We start from the raw sequence: 20208 nt of genomic DNA, 5'->3' as shown, positions 1-20208 counted from the left end.
CTATGAAAATCCCCTAGTCACCACACTCTGGTGCCTGTTCAGGTACACGGGGGGAGGATTTAGCATGGCCAATGCACCTCATCAGCACATCCTTCAGGCTTTGGGAGGAAACCGGAGCATCCGGAGGAAACGCACACAGACAAGGGAAGAATGTGCAGACTCTGCAGAGCTGGCAATTGAACCTGGGTCCCTGGCGCTGTGAGGCAGAAGTGCTAACCACTGTGCCACCCCAGCCACCGTTTTGCCCCCTGATGAAGTTAGTTCCTCTGGTCAGCTTTCGTATGACATTGAGATGATTTTGAAACAGGAATCAAACTTTAGACTGGTCCAGGAATGTGAAAGGTGGAAGCCTCCTTTTGTATCTCAGCATTGGCAAACACATAGCAGAGATTTACATTGTCATGGTGTTTGGCTATGTTTTATAATCTCTCTGAGAGGGCATTAAGACTATTTGAAGTGATTGCAACTTACTTTTATCCCGATTGAAAAATCAGACTGAAATAATCATGTGGTGCTGAGTCTTGCAATACATTGTGGTTAACTATTCTCAAACTTGGAACAAAACGTTCGTTAACTCTCTGGCTATTCAATTCCCACATTGAAAATAGTTGTACTTTTTGTCTCAAATTGGAAAGGTCATAGGATAAATATGGATGGGGAGGGCATTCAACCTACATGAGATCATCCTTCCAGAAAAATCAACTGTCTTCCCATTAGGACATCGAACTGTCTCTTAAATAGATCCAAGGTTTTTGTCCCTGCTTGGAGCCCATTCCACGTGCTAAGTTCTGTCCACACCAAGAACTTCTCGGCATTATTTTTAAATTTGCCTTTTGCCAGTTTAAAACTGTGCATGGTTGTCCATAAATAACCTTCAATATTCCCGCTTATCATCACAAAATCAGCCATGAAAATGTTGTTTAGATATAGGTGATTTACATTAACTATTGTACTTGTTTAACTTTGTGTTTACAACTTAAAAGGCAAGTGTAGACAAATGACACATTATCACAATGTCTGCTTACCTTGGATCAGTTGGTCCAAATTAAACCATGTAAAATGGCTCTGTTATATGATTGTTTTACAATTTACTAATTTCTTCCTCAGGTCAGGAAACTTATCAGTGATTTTTCCATCATCTTATCAATACTGATCTTCTGTGGAGTTGATATTATAGTTGGTGCGGATACCCCAAAACTCATTGTGCCAAGTGAGCTTAAGGTTTGTGAACATGAACTATAATTGTTTGTATTAACTAATTATTTAAAGTTAAACTTAATTTATTAGTCACAAGTAAGGCTTATATTAACACTGCAATGAAGTTACTGTGAAATTTCCCTAGTCGTCACAGTCCGGCGCCTGTTCAGGTCAGTGCACCTAACCAGCATGTCTTTCAGACTGTGGGAGGAAACCGGAACACCTGGAGGAAACCCATGCAGACACGGGAAGAACATACAAACTCCACACAGACAGTGACCCAAGCCAGGAATCGAACCCAGGTCCCAGGCACTGTGAGGCAGCAGTACTAACCACCGTGATACCATATTTATTTATCTGATAATTTATTGGGAAAGAATTCAATTGCCCCTTGAATCATTTCTTGGGTACTGAACTTAAGTGTACACCAATGTTCTTATGTCATAGTTACAAATTGCTGCTTTGTTTCTTCAATCTACTTCACCCCATTGTCCATTCTTTCAATTGTGATGCAAGATTGCACTTCTCAAAATACATGACTGAATTTATTTATTTCTCCTGCTTTTCTTTGAAGCACGGTTTTAGGGGTGTCAGCCGCTCTCCACTGACCATTCTTTGTAAGTGAGCTTAGACAGTGAATGTCAGCAGGCTATTTAAAGAACATCGTAAGCAAGCTTGATCGTATCCTCTCTCATTCCTTCAAATTTGCAGTATGAGATACTGGATAGCACTCCAAGTGAGAGCTTTGATTTTGTCCCCTCTTCTATATCAAGTGACGATGGGAAATGAAGTTAAGGAATGAAATTGTATGCCCTCTCCTGCTCCCTACAGCCCCCACCCCCCGCAACCTTTGGAGTGGGTTGGGGGGTTGGGGAGCATAAAACGCCTACCGCCACTGTTGGTATTTTACAAGCAATGGGGAAGAGGCATCAGGTCTTCCTGGCCTGGTCCAACTGAGTCCCACTTCCCTCCTTGCTTAGCCACTGACATTTATTCAGTGGTTGGAGGTGTCCATGCCATGTGGGCAATGCATGTTTTTTATGTGGAATGGGGATGGAGGGATCCTCACTTCTTTCTTTTGTGCCCTTCAGAGGAACCCCTCCACCACAATACTTTCCCTTTAGTGGATTTTCTTCCTCATGATTAATAGAAACATAGAAACATAGAACAGTACAGCACCATGCAGGTCCTTCGGCCCTCAAAGTTGCACCGAGCTATGTCCAAACCCAAGATCAAGCTATCCCACTCCCTATCATTCTGGTGCGCTCCATGTGCCTATCCAATAACCGCTTGAAAGTTCCTAAAGTGTCCGACTCCACTATCACAGTAGGCAGTGCATTCCACACCCCAACCACTCTCTGAGGGAAGAATTTACCTCGGATATCCCTCCTATATCTCCCACCATGAACCTTATAGTTATGCCCCTAGTAACAGCTACATCCACCCAAAGAAATAGTCTCTGTACACCCACTCTATCTATTCCCCTCATCATCTTATAAACTTCTATTAAGTTGCCTCTCATCCTCCTCTGCTCTAAAGAGAAAAGCCCCAGCTCCCTCAACCTTTCCTCATAAGACCTACCCTCCAAACCAGGCAGCATCCTCGTAAATCTCCTCTGCACTCTCTCCAATGCTTCCACATCCTTCTTATAGTGAGGTGACCAGAACTGAGCACAATATTCCAAATGTGGTCTCACCAATGTCCAGTATAGTTGCAACATAACCCATGGCTCTTAAACTCAAACCCCCTGTTAATAAACGCTAACACACTACAAGCCTTCTTCACGGCTCTATCCACTTGAGTGGCAACCTTCAGAGATCTGTGGATATGAACCCCAAGATCTCTCTGTTCCTCCACATTCCTCAGAATCCTGCCATTCACCCTGTAATCCGCATTCAAGTTTGTCCTTCCAAAATAAATCACCTCGTACTTATCAGGGTTAAATGCCATCTGCCACTTTTCAGCCCAGCTCTGCATCCTATCAATGTCTCTTTGCAGCCTACAAGAGCCCTCCACCTCATCTACTACTCCACCAATCTTGGTGTCATCAGCAAATTTACTAACCCACCCTTCAGCCCCCTCTTCCAAGTCATTGCTAAAAATCACAAATAGCAGAGGACCCAGCACTGACCCCTGTGGTACACCACTGGTAACTGGCCTCCAGTCTGAAAATTTTTCTATCCAATTAGCCAAATTTCCTTCTATCCCACACCTCCTTATCTTCTTCATGCGACTACCATGGGGAACATTATCAAAAGTCTTACTAAAATCCATGTATATGACATCAACTGCTCTGCCTTCGTCTACACACTTAGTTACCTCCTCAAAGAATTCAATCAAATTTGTGAGGCAGGACTTACCCCTCATGAAACCGTGCTGATTATCCCAGATAAAACAATCCCAGATTATTCTGGATTTACCTGTGACTCCAGCAAGATGGTTTTTCCATGTGGCAAATTCGAGCTGAAATTATTATGAAGCTTTTGTGGTATAAGTCAACATATATCCTGCATGAAGTCAAATACATTTTGAAATGAGTTACAGATTTAATTCACCTACTTTCATATGTAGCTGTAGTGTGGCATGGTGGCACAGTGGTTAACACTGCTGCCTCACAGTGCCAGGGACCTGGGTTTAATTCCCAGCTTGGGTCACTGTCTGTGTAGAGTTTGCACATTCTCCCTGTGTCTGCGTGGGTTTCCTGCAGGTGCTCCGGTTACCTCCCATAGTCTGAAAAATGTGCTGGTCAGCTGCATCGAGGGGTCATGCTAAAGTCTCCCTCAGTGTATCCGAACAGTGCCAGAGTTTGATTACTAGGGAATTTTCACAGTAAATTCATTGCAGTGTTAATGTAAGCCTACTTGTGACACTAATAAATAAATTAAGCTGACTGAATCCCATACCTAAAAATGACTTTTTTTAAAACTCCAGTTGTTTAACAATAAATAAATTCAAATGAAGGAGTTAAAAATGTGAGATCAAACAAAACAGAGCAAAGAGATTGAAGGATAAAGCAGCAGAGAAAGGGTTATTCAGACTTGAAATGTTTGAGAAAAAGAAAGAAAAACTATAAATCATTGTACAGGAATGTTTATGTTACAGAGAGAAAATAAAGAAGGACTAAGTTACAAGAGAAAATTAAATATGGTTTTGCAACAAGGAAATATGAAAGAGTAGGGAAATTTGATAAAAGAATAAATTTAAAGGTGTGTCTGAATGCATGAAGCATTCAGAACAAAGTTAATGAGATAACAGCGCAAATAGAGACAAAGAGGTATGATTTGGTGGTGATTACTGAGACATGGTTACAAGGAAACCAGGTCTGGGAATTGAATGTCCAAGGGTACTCAGTACTTAAGAAAGATAGACAGGAAGGAAATTTAGGTGCTGTAGCTTTGTTAGTGAAGGAATGGATCAGTGCTATTGTGAGAAATTATATTATTACTGGAGATACAGATGTAGAATCAGTCTGGATAGAAATAACAAATAGCAAGGGAAAGAGTCCTTGGTGGGAATAATCTATAGGTTCCAAACAATAGTTCTGCAGTGGAGCACAGTAAAAAGCAAGAAATACTAGGGGCTTCTAAGAAAAATATGGCAATAATCATGGGTGATTTTAATATGTGCATATAATGGATTAATCAAATTGGCAAGAGTAGCCTTGAGGGAGAATTCATTGAATGCATTAGACATTGTTAGAGCAATATGTTGCCTACTCCTGCTCCTAGTTCTTATGTTCTTATGTTCTTATGTATTAAAATCCCACAAAGTAGTGAATGTGAGCATCAGTGTCTAACCGTTGGCCAAATGATGCACTGGCAATGTTCTTGGAGTAACACTATCCCAACCTTTTACATAAGAACATAAGAAATAGGAGCAGGAGTAGGCCATCTAGCCCTTCGAGCCTGCCCTGCCATTCAATAAGATCATGGCTGATCTGTCGTGGCTCAGTTCCACATTCCCGCCCTCTCCCCATAACCCTTAATCCCCTCTCTTATCAAAAACCCATCAACCCGCGTCTTAAAAATATTTAGCGAGGTAGCCTCCACCACTTCAACGGGCAGAGAATTCCAGAGATTCACCACCCTTTGAGTGAAGAAGTTCCTCCTCAAGTCCGTTCTAAACCACCCCCCCTTTATCTTGAGGCTGTGCCCCCTAGTCCTACTATCCTTTCTGAGCGGGAGGAGTCTCTCCACCTCTATCCTATCCATCCCATTCATCATCTTATATGTCTCAATGAGATCTCCCCTCATTCTTCTAAACTCTAACGAGTACAAGCCCAGTTTATTCAGCCTCTCCTCATAGCTCAACCCCCTCAACTCACCCCCTTAACAGCAAAAAAGAAAGACATGCATTTAAAAAACATTTTTCACAACTACTGGACATCTCAAATTTCACAGCCAATGAAATATTTTTTGAAGTGTTGTCACTGGTGTAATGTAGTAAACACAGCAGCCAGTTCACATTCAGTAAAATCCCAGCGACGGCAATGTGGCAATGATCAGATAACCTGTTTTCTTGATGTTGATCGAAGAATAAATATTCACCAAGACAAAGGATAATCATCAACTCTTCTCTGAAATAATGCCATGGGATGTTTGGAATCCTCCTGAGCAGCCCTTGGTTCATTGTCTCATCCAAGAGACAGCATCTCGGACAGTGCAGTACTCCTCATTACTATACTGGAGTGTCAGCCTTGATTTTTGTGCTCAGGATCTGGACTAGGGACCTGAACCCGGAACCTTGTGCCTCAGAAGCGAGCGTGCTACCGATGGAGCCATGGCTGGTGTATAAATGTAGACCACTGAAAAAAGTAGGAGAATGTACTGGAAAGAACATTTTGAGAAAACAATGCATTCACAGAAATCGACTATGCGGTAAAATGCTGTCTTGCAGGTTACAGTATCTTCCAATGAAAAATTACAATAGCTTGATGGTCAAAAAGGATAGTAGGAAGAGAGGTAATAAGCCGTGGATAACGAAGGAGGTGAAGGAAAGTGTTAAATTAAAAGCGGAGGAATTTAGAGTAGCTAAGAGTAGTGGGCGAGAAGAGGATTGGGAGAGGTTTAAATGTCAACAAAGATTGACAAAGAAGTTGATAAAGAAGGGTAGGAGAAACTATGAAGCTGGGCTAGCGCTTAATATAAAAAAAGATAGCAAGAGTTTTTATAAATATATAAAAAGGAAGAGGCTGGCTAGGGTGAATGTTGGTCCTTTAGAGGATGAGAAAGGGGACCTAGTGGTAGGGGATGAGGATATGGCTAAGGTATTGAATAACTTTTTTGTTTCTGTCTTCACAGAGGAGGATGTGAATAATTTGCCGGGTGTTAGCGATGGAAAGGTGGTAGGACTGGAGGGTCTTAATGACATTACTGTTACTAGAGAGGCGGTGCTCGACAGACTGGAGGGGCTGATTGTGGACAAGTCCCCAGGACCGGATGGAATGCATCCGAGGGTTCTGAAAGAAATGGCGGAGGTGATAGTGGATGCCTTGGTGGTTATTTTCCAGACGTCGCTGGATTCCGGGGAAGTGCCGGATGATTGGAAAACGGCTAATGTTACGCCGTTGTTTAAGAAGGGTGCCAGGCAAAAGGCGGGGAATTATAGGCCGGTTAGTTTAACGTCTGTGGTAGGTAAAATGTTAGAATCTGTCATTAAGGAGGAAATTGCGAGGCATCTTGAAGGGAATTGCTTGCTAGAGCAGACGCAGCACGGTTTCATTAAAGGGAAGTCGTGTCTGACAAGTTTACTGGAGTTCTATGAGGATGTGTCTAGGGCGGTGGATAGAGGAGAGCCGGTGGATGTGGTCTTTCTGGATTTTCAGAAGGCGTTTGACAAAGTACCTCACAAGAGGTTACTGCAGAAGGTCGAGGGACATGGAGTTGGGGGTAGGGTGTTAGCGTGGATAGAGGATTGGTTGTCAAATAGGAGGCAGAGAGTGGGGGTCAACGGGTGCTATTCGGATTGGCGGATGGTGACTAGTGGAGTGCCCCAGGGGTCGGTGCTGGGGCCTCAGCTTTTTACCATTTATATAGATGATCTGGAGGAGGGAACCGAGTGTAGGGTGTCGAAATTTGCTGATGACACCAAGATTGGGGGAACGGCAAATTGTGCGGAGGGTATGGAGAGTCTGCAGAAGGATCTAGATAGGCTGGGCGAATGGGCCAGGAAATGGCAAATGGAATTTAATGTTGGCAAGTGTGAGGTGGTCCACTTTGGTAGGAAGAATGGTAGGAAGGACTATTACTTACGGGGCGAAAAACTGCAGCAGGCGACGGTGCAGAGGGACCTCGGGGTCCTTGTGCATGAGTCGCAAAAACCCAGCTTGCAGGTGCAGCAGGTGGTCAGGAAGGCGAATGGGATGCTGGCCTTCATAGCGAGGGGGATTGAATATAAAAGTAGGGAGGTCTTGCTGCAGCTGTATAGGGCATTGGTGAGGCCGCAGCTGGAGTACTGTGTGCAGTTTTGGGCGCCGCACCTGCGCAAAGATATTTTGGCCTTGGAGGGAGTGCAGAGGAGGTTTACTAGGCTGATGCCGGAGTTGAGGGGGTTGAGCTATGAGAAGAGGCTGAATAAACTGGGCTTGTACTCGTTAGAGTTTAGAAGAATGAGGGGAGATCTCATTGAGACGTATAAGATGATGAATGGGATGGATAGGATAGAGGTGGAGAGACTCTTCCCGCTCAAAAAAGACAGTAGGACTAGGGGGCACAGCCTCAAGATAAAGGGGAGGCGGTTTAGAACGGAGTTGAGGAGGAACTTCTTCACTCAAAGGGTGGTGAATCTCTGGAACTCTCTGCCCGTTGAAGTGGTGGAGGCTGCCTCGCTAAATATTTTTAAGACGCGGGTTGATGGGTTTTTGATAAGAGAGGGGATTAAGGGTTATGGGGAGAAAGGGGGAAAGTGGAACTGAGCAGCGACAGATCAGCCATGATCTTATTGAATGGCGGGGCAGGCTCGAAGGGCTAGATGGCCTATTCCTGCTCCTATTTCTTATGTTCTTATGTTGAATCTTCTGAGCAGTGGCAATGCTTCATGCGTTGCTACTGCCCATGACGATCCTCTCGACTTGATGCGGTTGCACATTTCGTCTGGCTTCTTCTGATACTGTCTGTTAAAGAAATGTGCAGCGCAGCAGCCCCTGGGAAGTACATCAGGGTGGAGCAGAGTCAGTGTCAGAGAGAACGGGTCCCCTTTATAGGGCACCAGCTGCCATATTCTGGTAAGTATTTCAAGGTCCGATCTTTTATTGTGGGCGGATGGGCAGGAAGGTGAGTGAAAGGATTCTAAGCACAGAGGAGCACAAGTAGTCCATTCAGCCCCTTGAGCCTGTTCCATCTTTCAACTTGATCAGTGCTTATCATCTACCCCAATGCCACTTTTCCGCATTATCCCCATATCCCCTGATGTCATTCGTGCTTACAAACCTATCAATCTCTGTCTTGAGTATACCCAGTGAATGAGTTTCCACAGCCCTCTGAGGTACAGAATTCTAAAGATTCATTCTGCATTTTCAGTTGATGACTCCGTAAAAGTAGTCAGCAGAATTTTCCCAAAAATGCAGAGTGTTGGTTCAGTGTGCCAGTATTTTGCTCTGTAGCATTTTGTCCAATTATGGGAGAAAAAGTTTTTATGTCATTGCTCATCTCTGTTTCTGACATTACATTTGTTATATTATTAATTATTAGTGAAAATGCATTTGGGTAAATGTTTGGTGTTTTATGAGCTCTAACGTTAATGTTCTCTGGACCTAATGGCTCCACAACATTACGTGGCCATATTTGTGTTCTGGAATTATTTTGATCAATGTAAATTTAAAATAATATTTGGGCAAAGTTGTTTGGTGAAGGATTTCACTGAAAAATAAAAGTACTCTACAGAAATGAAGATGGGGGGTGGTGAGAACGGAGAGCCAGTATGGGCATGTTGGGCTGAATGGCCTCCCTCTGTGCTGTAACATTTCTGCGATTCTGGCCAGCACTGTGAAGGGAACTGCATGTGACTGTCCCAAGAGTTTGTCCTGTTACAGAAAGCCAATTCATCAATTTGATAAACTCCCATTTTGATATTCTAGACACAAATCAATATCATTTGTTTTTTAGATGTGATTGCAAAATACTAGAACTGCTGTCAGTCACCGTTCTGGCACATTGGCAAGTTTCTATCCCTTCAGAATGTTTAAAAGTCTGTTTTTAAGGATTGCATAGACAGGGTTTTCTTGGTTTAACACCACAATGCTCAACTAATAATTATTGATGATTTACGCAGCTAGAAAAACTGTAGTGTTATAATGGAAGATTTTATTTGTCAGAAGAATATTTGAGTAGTACATTCTTGTGTAATGAGAGCTTCAGTGGATTTTGGCTTGGTTATTACTACAACTGGCAACAGTAATAAATTTAAAGAGGATATTGTTTCCCTGATAAAGGGGTTAGCTAAATCCTTTTTACATTTGTTTAGAAACTCAACTTTTCGAATTATATGATCACGTGAGTTTTGAGTTGGGTTGAAACTTATACCGCTTTTTGGGGTCTTTAATTTCCCAAGTGCAATAATTCTTTGTCAAAACTTTTAATATAACCAGTTTTTATTTTAAACTGCTGGTTATAAACTACTCCAAGCCAATATTAAATTCTGCTATCACACAACCCACTTTAATGCATAAATTTTTGATGTTTAAACAGCAATAATTTGTTCACTATTATGAAATGTCTGAGTTACAGGAAAATTAGCAAAATATTTTTCTCTCAAATATTTTGGTGTTATTGCAAAAAATCCAATATAGAATTCACAAGAAACATTTTTCATCGTGAGAACGGTGACAACTCGTTCCCGTAGGGAGTTGTTAACATGAATAATACACATATATATAAGAGAAAGCTAAATTGACATATGAAGATGAAGGAAATAAATATTTATACAGATAGTTAGATGAGGAAGGAAAGGCAGAGGATAAATGGACATAAATATATTGTAATGCCTTGAAGAAATGCAATATGATCAATATAATTATTTTTTATTAAAGCCAACAAACCCACACAGAGGGTGGTTTGTGTATCCATTTGGAGGGAATGAATGGTGGATGTGCCTCATTGCATTTGTGCCAGCTTTACTGGTCACAATACTTGTCTTTATGGACCAACAGATTACTGCTCTCATCCTGAACCGCAAGGAACATAAACTCAAGGTTTGTTGTTAATTTGTCTCTTTTTTTTAGAAAAAGGCATATTTGTTTTATCATTTTGCCAGTTGGAATCTTTGCAAGATGATACATTTCAAGTAGTTCATATAATTGCAAAATGAAGCTCAAGTCAGCTTGAATTTTATTTCCAAAATTATTTTTTAGAAAATAAGTACTTTTACCAATTCATATTATTTGCTTTAATTATGCTGCACAGTGGTTTTTTATTCATTTAGGGGACATGGGTGTTGCTGGCTGGCTATTATTTATTGCCCATCCCTAGTTGCCTAGGGCAGTTGAGAGTCAACTATATTGCTGTGGCTCTGGAGTCATATGTAGGCCAGACCAGGTAAGGATGACAGATTTCCTTCCCTAAAGGACACTAGTGAACCAGATGGGTTTTTCCAACAATTGGCAAATGCTTGCATTACAAGCATATATATTTATAGCAAAGGAGGAGGTAATTTAGCCTATCGTATCTGTTCTGGCACTTTGATAGAACAATCCAAATGTAATCTCACATTCCACTATGATGTTGTACATTTTACTGCTTCAAATATTTATCCTACGTTTCCTTAAAAGAAACAATGGACTTTGCTTCAACCATTCCCAAGGGCAAAGCATTCCATGTTCCAACAACCCTTTGTATAAAGAGACATCTCTTAACCCTTTTCTGCACTCTTCTAATAATTTTGAATTTATGATCAAAGTCCATTAGTTGTTGTTTTTCCAATCAGTGTAAATAGCCTTTCGCTATTTTAAAAAGATCCACTTGAATCTCCTGTTAGCCTTTTCTGCTTTAATGGAAATGCCTGAGTTACAGACATTTCCATCGCAGTATCTTATTTCCCCTCTCACAATCACAAGGCCCTATTTCTGACACAGGTGGTGTGGGCCTGGGTAAGATGTTCTTTCAGAGAGTCAGTGCAGACTTATGGGCCAAATGGCCTCCCTCTGCACTGCAGGAATTTTATGATTCTTCATTCTCCACAATTAGACTCCTCCCTGCATCCTGGAGCTGTCCTACCCTATTTTTATCTGTTCCTTTTTGCTTGCTTTTTCCTTTTATATTATTTGTTGGTCTTTTTCGGATCCTGTTTCACTCTTTTACTTTGCTGTTTCACCTCCCTGTTACTCTTTTTGTATTCCTGAAGCGCATCCTCACTATTATTAGTTATAGATTTATCTTTTTCAAATTTCCATTTAGTTTTATTAGCAAAGTCTTTAGTCCCACTTCCTAATATCCACTTTTTCTGCATCCATTTATCTCTGATCGTGCCTTGGTAAAGTTCTTATATTCCAATGCAAGAGCTAAGAATTCAAAAAGGAAGTGATCCAATTCTCAGTTTGTAATAAAGGCAGCCAAAGAGATAGGCTAGAGGGAGAAATCTGCACACTGTTACATGGAGTCAGCTTCCAAATACACACATGCTCCGCCTCTTCACCACATATCTCATCCCCTCCACTGTCTCTGTTGTCACACAGTTGTTCGACATCCAGTCTTGGATGAGACATAATTTCCTCCAAGGTAAATATTGAGAAGACTTGAACCATTGTTTTCAGCTCCAGCTCCTCACCATTGATTCTGCCCTCCTCCCTAGCCACTGCCTCAAGATGAATAAGACTGTTGGTAATCTCACCACATATGACTCCAAGGTGAACATTTGATCCTTTATCCAGTCTGTCACACAGGTTATTTACTTAATCCATGTAATGTTACTCACCTCCACCCCTGTCTCAACCTATCTGGCACTGAAACCTTCACCTACATCTTTGTCATCTTGAGACTTGATTATTTCAGTACAGTCTTAACTGGTTTTTCATTCTCCTCCCTGTAAACTAAGTTGCCCATATGCCTGTAATGACAGTCTCTGGACCACCAACCTTTGCAATTTCTCTTCATTTCAACAGCATGCTGCTTTGCCAAAGTGGATAAGTTCACATTTTCCCACATGATACTTCATGTGCTTTTTTTTGCCCATTCACTTAATCCTATATCCATTTGTGGACTCTATACTTCCTCTAACTTTTTGAGCTAACTTGTGCCAGTGGCAAATTTAGCTACATTTAGTCTCTCATCCAAATCACTGATATAGATTGTAACATCTTGCCAATCTAAACATGGCCCATTTATCGTTACTCTTTGCTTCCTGGTAAGTAACCAATCATCTGTATATAATAAGTTACCCCCTGTGTGGGTTTCTTCTGGGTGCTCAGGTTTCCTCCCACCCTCCAAAGATGTGCGGGTTAGGTTGATAGGCCATGCTATATTGTCCCTTAGTGTCAGGGAGATTATCAGGGTAAATATATGCGGTTACAGGGATAGGGCCTCAGTGGGATTGTGATTGGTGCAAACTTGACAGGCCAAATGGCCTCCTTCTACACTGTAATGATTCTATGATACTAGCTTCCAGTTCCCTTACACATTAAATTTAAATTTTTATTTCTCTTTAAATCTATTCACAGCTGTTCATCTAGCTAGCATTTGAAACTCCTCCAGGCCTAGAACTCCCCTCTGTTTTTTTTGTTTTAGCTATGGCCTTTTGTGTATCCATACCCCTTTCTTCCATCATTAGCATCTATGCCTTCAGTCTCCTCAGCCCCAACTCCTTGAGCTCCATTTCAAAACTTCTCTAGTTCTGTCCTATCCTCCACCAGCTCCCTCTCCACCTTTGAGGACCTCTTTAAACACAACCTCTTTGGCCAAGCTTTGGAAACCAGTCCTTTTATCTCAATCTCTATCTCAGCATCTATTTTTATCTGAATATATCTCATCGTCATAATCATAGAACCTTAGAATCTCCACAATGCAGCAGAAGGCCATTTGCCCCATCATGCCTGCACCAACTCTCTGAAAGAGCATCATACCCAGCTGTGCCCCTCCCCCCCACCCTATTCCCGAAATCTCATGTGATTACCAAATAACCTACACATCTTTGGACATGAAGGGACAATTTAGTATGGTCAATTCACCTAATCTGCACATCTCTGTGCCTTGGAATATTTTTCTTTTGATAGGTACAATATATATCAACTTTTTACTGTAGCCTTCTCTAGCTCCAAAAATTACTTTAATGTCCTAGGAATGAAACTCTGCTGTTCTGTAAAAGCCCTGCGACCACATACTTTCTTCACTTATCATCCTATTTAGTATTTGAGAGAGAAAACAATCTAAGATTGCCATCCCACCTGGAAGTGTACAGATTCAGGTTTGGTGCCATATCCCTCATGATTGAAGAGCTCTCTAATACCAACCATTCAGGTACAAACATAAAGATTCATCAGATACTGGAGGATTAGGCGATAGTGACTTTCAATGAAAGCAGAAGAAAAATACAAGAATGTGTTTTGTCGCTGTATTATTTTCCCTGCCATCAAGAGCAATTTTTATTACGCAAGTGTTTAAAACTAATTTACTGCTCCTTTTATTTCACAAAACTCCAAACAAATTTAATTAATTCATCTACTTTAATAATCTGTATACTGATATACCCTACAAAACAAAGTAATTACTGCAAAGCAAAAGTATCACTTACTGGCTATAATTTAGTTTTTATCAAGTTAATAGGTCTTTTGAAAAGAATCATATATCTTCAATCTCATGTTAAACAAACAAAATATGAGACAGTTATGTGGATCAGAAGTCAACATAAACTTGAATTAATATATTGAAAATGTGGAACATGAATGCTTTCCATGGAATAGCGACAAAATTGTGAGTAGAATTTCACTCACAATAATAGATCTGCAATTTCGGAACACTAATGTAAGGGAAATAATGTTATTTTATAAGGTGTGAAAAGGATTCCATTGTCTTGCTCTAACAGAAGACATTTCCTGAAGTTTTTAGAGCATTGGCAATGAGGGTAAGACTCTGGTGAATTATTTTGGACAGATGTAATTTCTATTTTGTATGTGTTTTCTTTTCCGAATTCAAACTGTGACAATTATCCCACAGAAAGGTGCTGGTTTTCACCTAGACCTGTTCTGGATAGCTATCCTTATGATCCTCACTTCATTCATGGGTCTGCCCTGGTATGTGTCTGCGACTGTAATATCCCTTGCACACATAGACAGCCTGAAAATGGAGACAACAAAATCTGCCCCAGGTGTAGAGCCCACATTTATGGGTGTGAGGTATGTTCAACAATATTCTGAGGATTTTATGTAGATTCATTATATACGCATGGCTTCCATCATCATCAGATTTGTTTTAAAATGGGTTCATATGCTTTCTTTAAGCATCATTGTGTTTTTTGTGTAATCAACCAAATCACATCCATAGCCAGTCTATCCATGAACTGTAGCAGTTATACCTGGAATTCTCAGCCTAAGTATAACTGTTGCATCAATGTTTTGTTCAGAACATGCTTTTGTTTCATGGCTGGACAGTAGTTTCTATGAGCAGAGAAGTGTGTCAATACATATTATTTGTATGGACTTCCAGAAGGCATTCAGTAACATTCTGAGCATGAGATTATTAACAAAAATGATGCATATGAAATTGGCAGTAGCTTATTGACTTGAGCTAGAAATTGGTTGGGAGGCAGGGGACAATAAGTGGGACGAAAGGGTAAATATTCTGGAGGGATCTGGCTAGTAATGTTCCTCAGAGATCCGATCTGTAGCTTCAACTTTTCACCATACTTATTTATGATGTAGATGAAGGATAGAAAGTTCTGTTTCCAGGTGAGACTAAGTTGGGAGTGACAGTGAGCAGTGAAGTTGGGAAGTTGCAAGGTTAAGCAAGTATATAAAGCTATGGCAAATGGATTTCAACATGGGCAAATGTGACACCATCCACTATGGCAATGAGAAAAATAAATCAGATTACTTTCTATAAGCTGAGAACCCCCTAGAGGTTATGGAGGAGCTAAGATTTGGAAATTCAAACAGAAAAATCATTAAAAACCACTTGACAGACATGATTAATAAAAAAGAATGGGATATTGGACTTTATGTCAAGAGGGACTGGTATACAAGGGCGAAGAAGTCATACTTCAGTTGGGCAGAGCCTTGGTCAGACATCATCTGGAACACTGCATTCAGTTTTGGGCACCACGCCTCAGAAAGGATAGGTTATATATTCCATTTATTATAGAAGATTGAAGTTTAATGTTAAAAGGATTTGATGAGGTAAATCCAGAGAAATTGTCTTCTTCATTGGCAGAAACTTTGAAATTAGAACAAGACCATTCAGGAGTAAAATTAGTAACAAGGTGATTTTTTTTTACACATAATACATACCTGAGGCAAAGCAGGGGTGCTCCTCCTGTCCTCACACATGGGATAGTAGTAGAGACTTAGAACTCTGGCCCCAAAAGATTGTGGATGCTGGGACCATTGGCAGTTCCAACAATGGATAGATTTTTGTTAGGTACAAGAATCAATTGGAGTTGAGTTTCAGATCAGCCATGATCTATTGAATAGGAAGGCATGCTGATGGCCTACTCTTGTTCTTATGTATCTGTTTTAGCCAGGGTAGCTGGTACTATATTTGACTGCAACACCCCAGAACTTGGATTAAATAGCCTGTTGAAAAGAAAATTCAGTTACATATGAGTCAAGTAGACTGATTTTGCTGACAGAACTGCACCCAGCAAAATTAAGTTTCTGCCTTCAAGAGGACTGAGGATAAGAAATGGTTAACATAATGAATGAATTGAAGGCTCTGACATACCATGATTTTGACTGTTCATATTTTGTACATCATGGCTTCATTAGTAAAAAAATTCACAAATTCTACTTTGTGTAGTTTCCAAGAATGGACACTCAAATCATTTCTGTAATAATGTGTTAAGGGAATTATCAAAGTAAGATATAATAGCTGAGAAATTGGTCCACTGGTCTTTTTGACTATGTCAGCATGCTGTGAGTGTCCTAGCCCTCGAGGGAACTTTCTAGGAGACAGCAGGGTTTAGGAGAATGCTGGCAGTAGGCCCAAGATGGGATTGGGTGGAGAGGAGATAATTAGGAAGGGGATAAATGCTGGCAGCCCATAATTTTGATGTGAAGACAGGAGAAGCACTTCTGCTTCTTCCAACTTCACAGTCAATTAAGTTTCACTTGCCTTAGAGTCATAGAGTCATAGAGGTTTACAGCATGGAAACAGGCCCAAGTTGTCCATGCTGCTCTTTTTCTTTTAAACCCCGAAGCTCATCCCAGTTGCCCGCATTTGGCCCATGTCCCTCTATACCCATCTTATCCATGTAACTATCTAAATGTTTTTTCAAAAGGCAAGATTGTACCTGCTTCTACTACTACCTTTGGTAGCTTGTTCCAGACACTCACCACCCTCTGTGTGAAAAAATTGCCCCTCTGGACACTTTTGTATCTCTTCCTTCTCACCTTAAACCAATGCCGTCTAGTTTTAGACTCCCCTACCTTTGGGAAAAGATATTGATTACTAGCTGATTTGTGCCCCTCATTATTTCATAGACCTCTATAAAGTCACCCCTTAGCCTCCTACGCTCCAGAGGAAAAAGGTCCCAGAATATCCAGCGTCACCTTATAACTCAAGCCATCAAGTCCCGGTAGCATTCTAGTAAATCTTTTGTGCACTCTGTCTAGTTTAATAATATCCTTTCTATAATAGGTTGATCAGAACTGCACAAAGTATTCCAAGTAAAGTCTTACCAATGTCTTGTACAACTTCAACAAGACATCCCAATTCCTGTATTCAATGTTCTGACCAATGAAACCAATCATGCTGAATGCCTCCTTCACCACTCTGTCCACCTGTGACTCCACTTTCGAGGAGCTATGAACATGTACCCCTAGATCTCATTGCTCAGTAACTCTCCCCAATGCCCTACTATTAACTGAGTAAGTCTTGCCCTGTTTCAATCTACCAAAATGTATCACCTCGCATTTGTCTAAATTAAGCTCCATCTGCCATTCGTCAGCCCTCTGGCTCAACTGATCAAGATCCTGTTGCAATCGAAGATAACTTTCGTCATTGTCCACTATGCCACCAATCTTGGTGTCATCTGCAAACTTTCTAACCAGGCCTCCTATATTCTCATCCAAATCATTAGTATAAATGACAAATAACAGTGGACCAGCACTGATTCCTGAGGCACACTTGCTGGTCACAGGCCTCCAGTTTGAAAAACAACCCTCTATAACCCTCTAGAGAGGAAATTGCGGGTCCCCTAGCCGAGATACTTGAATCATCATTAGTCATGGGTGAGGTGCTTGAAGATTGGAGAGTGGCAAATGTTGTGCCTTTGTTTAACAAGGGTGTTGGAAGGTATTTTGAGAGACAGGATCTACAGGCATTTAGAGACTCAAGGACTGATTAGGGACAGTCAGCATGGATTTGTGAGTGGAAAATCATGAATCACAAATTTGGATTTTTCTTTGCCTTATCTGTCAAAACAATCTCGTGTCCCCTTTTTGCCCTCCTGATTTCTCTCTGAACTCTATTCCTACATCCCTATACTCCTCAAGGGATTCACTTGATCCCAGCTGCCTATGCATGTCATGTGCCTCTTTCTTCTTCTTGACCAGGGCCTCAATATCCCGAGTCATCCAGGGTTCCCTACTTCTGGCAGCCTTGCCCTTCACTCTAAGAGGAATGTGTTTACCCTGAACCCTGGTTAACACACTTCTGAAAGGCTGCCACTTACCAGGTGTCCCTTTGCCTTCCCACAGACTCCCCAAATTAACTTTTGAAAGTTCCTGCCTGATACCATCAAAATTGGCCTAGGCCCAATTTTGAATTTTAACTTTTGGGCCAGACCTATCATTGTCCATAGCTATCTTAAAACTAATAGAATTATGGTTACTTGTCCCAAAGTGATCTTTCACTAATACTTCTGTCACCTGCCCTTCCTTACTTCTCAAAGGAGGTCAAGTTTTGCCCCCTGTCTAGTCCAGCCATCCACATACTAAGTGAGAAATTCCTCCTGAATACATTCAACAAATTTCTATCCTTCCAACCCTCTAATACTATGACTGTCCCAGTCAATGTTGGGAAAGTTAAAATCTCCAACTATTATCACCCTATTTTTCTTGGAGCTATCTGTAATCTTCTTACATGTTTGCTCCTCAATTTCCTGCCGACTATTTGGGAGCCTATAGTACAACCCTATCAAAGTGATTTCCCCCTTCTTCTTTCTTAGTTTTACCCATATAGACCCTGTGACCGAACCCTCAGATATATCGCCTCTCTGTACAGCTGCAATGTTTTCCCTAATCAAAAGTGCAACCCCCCCTCCTCTCTTACTTCCTGTTCTATCTTTCCTATAGCATCTATACCCTGGAACATTGAGCTGCCAGTCCTGTCTCTCCCTTAGCCACGTTTCAGTAATTGCTATAATATCACAGTCCCATGCACCCATCCATGCCCTGAGTTCATCTGCCTTGACTGTCAGGCCTCTTTCATTGAAATAAATGCAGTTTAATCTGGACTTCCTTTGCTTTCTGTCTTGCTTTTGCCTGATCTGTCTGATACTAGGATTACTGACACTGCCTTTACTACTTAAGTTAATCTTTAACTTCTATGCTGTCCTCAAACTTCTCTTCTGTCTCCCTACTGCCTTCTGGCTAGAAGTTCAATTGATTCCTTTTGAAGACCATCGGCACAGCTACTTTTCATCTGAAAACATTGACTACAATATGTATGGTCAAGCTGTGGTCAACTGGCAACCTTCAAGGAAAGGAATCCAAAATAGGCATGACGTCCCCAGTTAGATAGACAAATAGGCCTAATAGCAATTCCAAGCAGATGCCCTTGCAGGTATTGGACACCCTTGCCAATATTACTGGCAGTGCATATCCAGTGTGGACAAGGGCACATATCCTGTACACCAAGTGGAATCCTTTGGTGCCCATTTTTCACTGAAGAACTGGTATAGCGCGAGCCTACTTCTAGCCCAATTTATTTAATATAGCATTATTTACACTGTTTTATCAGGGACAATGCAACTTCTCATCCATGTAAGTCTACACTAAATTTCCAGGAGTAATAAAAAGATCCAATTTAGTTGGAAAAATTTGATGTATTCTTTTATTCCTTGTTGTTTTGTGTGTTTGTAGGGAGCAGCGAGTGACTGGGCTGCTTGTATTCATCCTCATTGGTTTATCACTGTGTCTGGCTCCAATTCTTAAGGTGATGATAATTCCACAGCATTTATATTTAAGTGTATAAATCATGTTAATTATGATTTTTAGTGATGGTGACTGTTTTAAAAATTATGAATAAATTAATTTGTGTTGCTCCTTAGTACATCCCTATGCCAGTCCTGTTTGGAATCTTTCTCTATATGGGTGTATCTGCTCTCAGCAGTGTTCAGGTAAGCACATTTGTCTGTGGTTTCTAAACATTGTTAGTTTTTATTTTAATGAGATATGTAATTAAGCCTTTTATTAGGTTGATCATTTGTAATGAAAATGAAAACCCACCAATACTTGCAGTAGGGTTTTACCACTCGCTGAAATCTTGGCTGGAATTTTATGCCCTTTTCCTTGCCCCGTGGATGAGATGGCAGGTGGGATGACGATAATATTGGGTTCTATGGCAGTGGGCACTGTGCCTATCACCTACCTGCTCCCACCCACAATTTTACTAGTGGTAGGGGAGACATCAGGCTCATCTGTGGACCAATTGAAGTCCTTTAAATGCATTAAATGGTGAAGGCCAATTAATGGTTATGTTATTGGATTAGTAATTCAGAGGCCGGGGTGGGATTTTTCTCCCGCTCTGCGATGTATTTGGAGGTGGGGCACCACTCACTGGTGGCAGCATCTTATGGTTCGGCCATTGTCAACGGGGTTTCCCATTGAATGCACCAAGTGTACCAGGAAACCAGCAGCAGGGGTGTGCC

At 41.1% G+C, this 20208-nt stretch overlaps 1 protein-coding gene across 1 annotated transcript in view; it reads left to right on the top strand.

The window, feature by feature from the left end:
* Positions 1–20208, top strand: part of LOC145351841 (electrogenic sodium bicarbonate cotransporter 1-like) — an 81246-nt gene that overhangs the window by 40417 nt on the left and 20621 nt on the right. Inside the window, exons 14-18 of the mRNA XM_080201538.1 lie at positions 1108–1221; positions 10223–10384; positions 14337–14515; positions 19421–19493; positions 19609–19677. Coding sequence (XP_080057664.1) covers positions 1108–1221; positions 10223–10384; positions 14337–14515; positions 19421–19493; positions 19609–19677 — 597 coding nt within the window. The remainder of the gene's footprint in view (positions 1–1107; positions 1222–10222; positions 10385–14336; positions 14516–19420; positions 19494–19608; positions 19678–20208) is intronic.

This window comes from Carcharhinus amblyrhynchos, chromosome 13 (genome assembly GCF_965287045.1).
Source record: "Carcharhinus amblyrhynchos chromosome 13, sCarAmb.v2.hapA, whole genome shotgun sequence".
Lineage (NCBI taxonomy): Eukaryota > Metazoa > Chordata > Chondrichthyes > Carcharhiniformes > Carcharhinidae > Carcharhinus > Carcharhinus amblyrhynchos.
The sequence above is the reverse complement of the archived record's forward strand: the minus strand, read 5'-3'. Positions and strand labels throughout refer to the sequence as shown.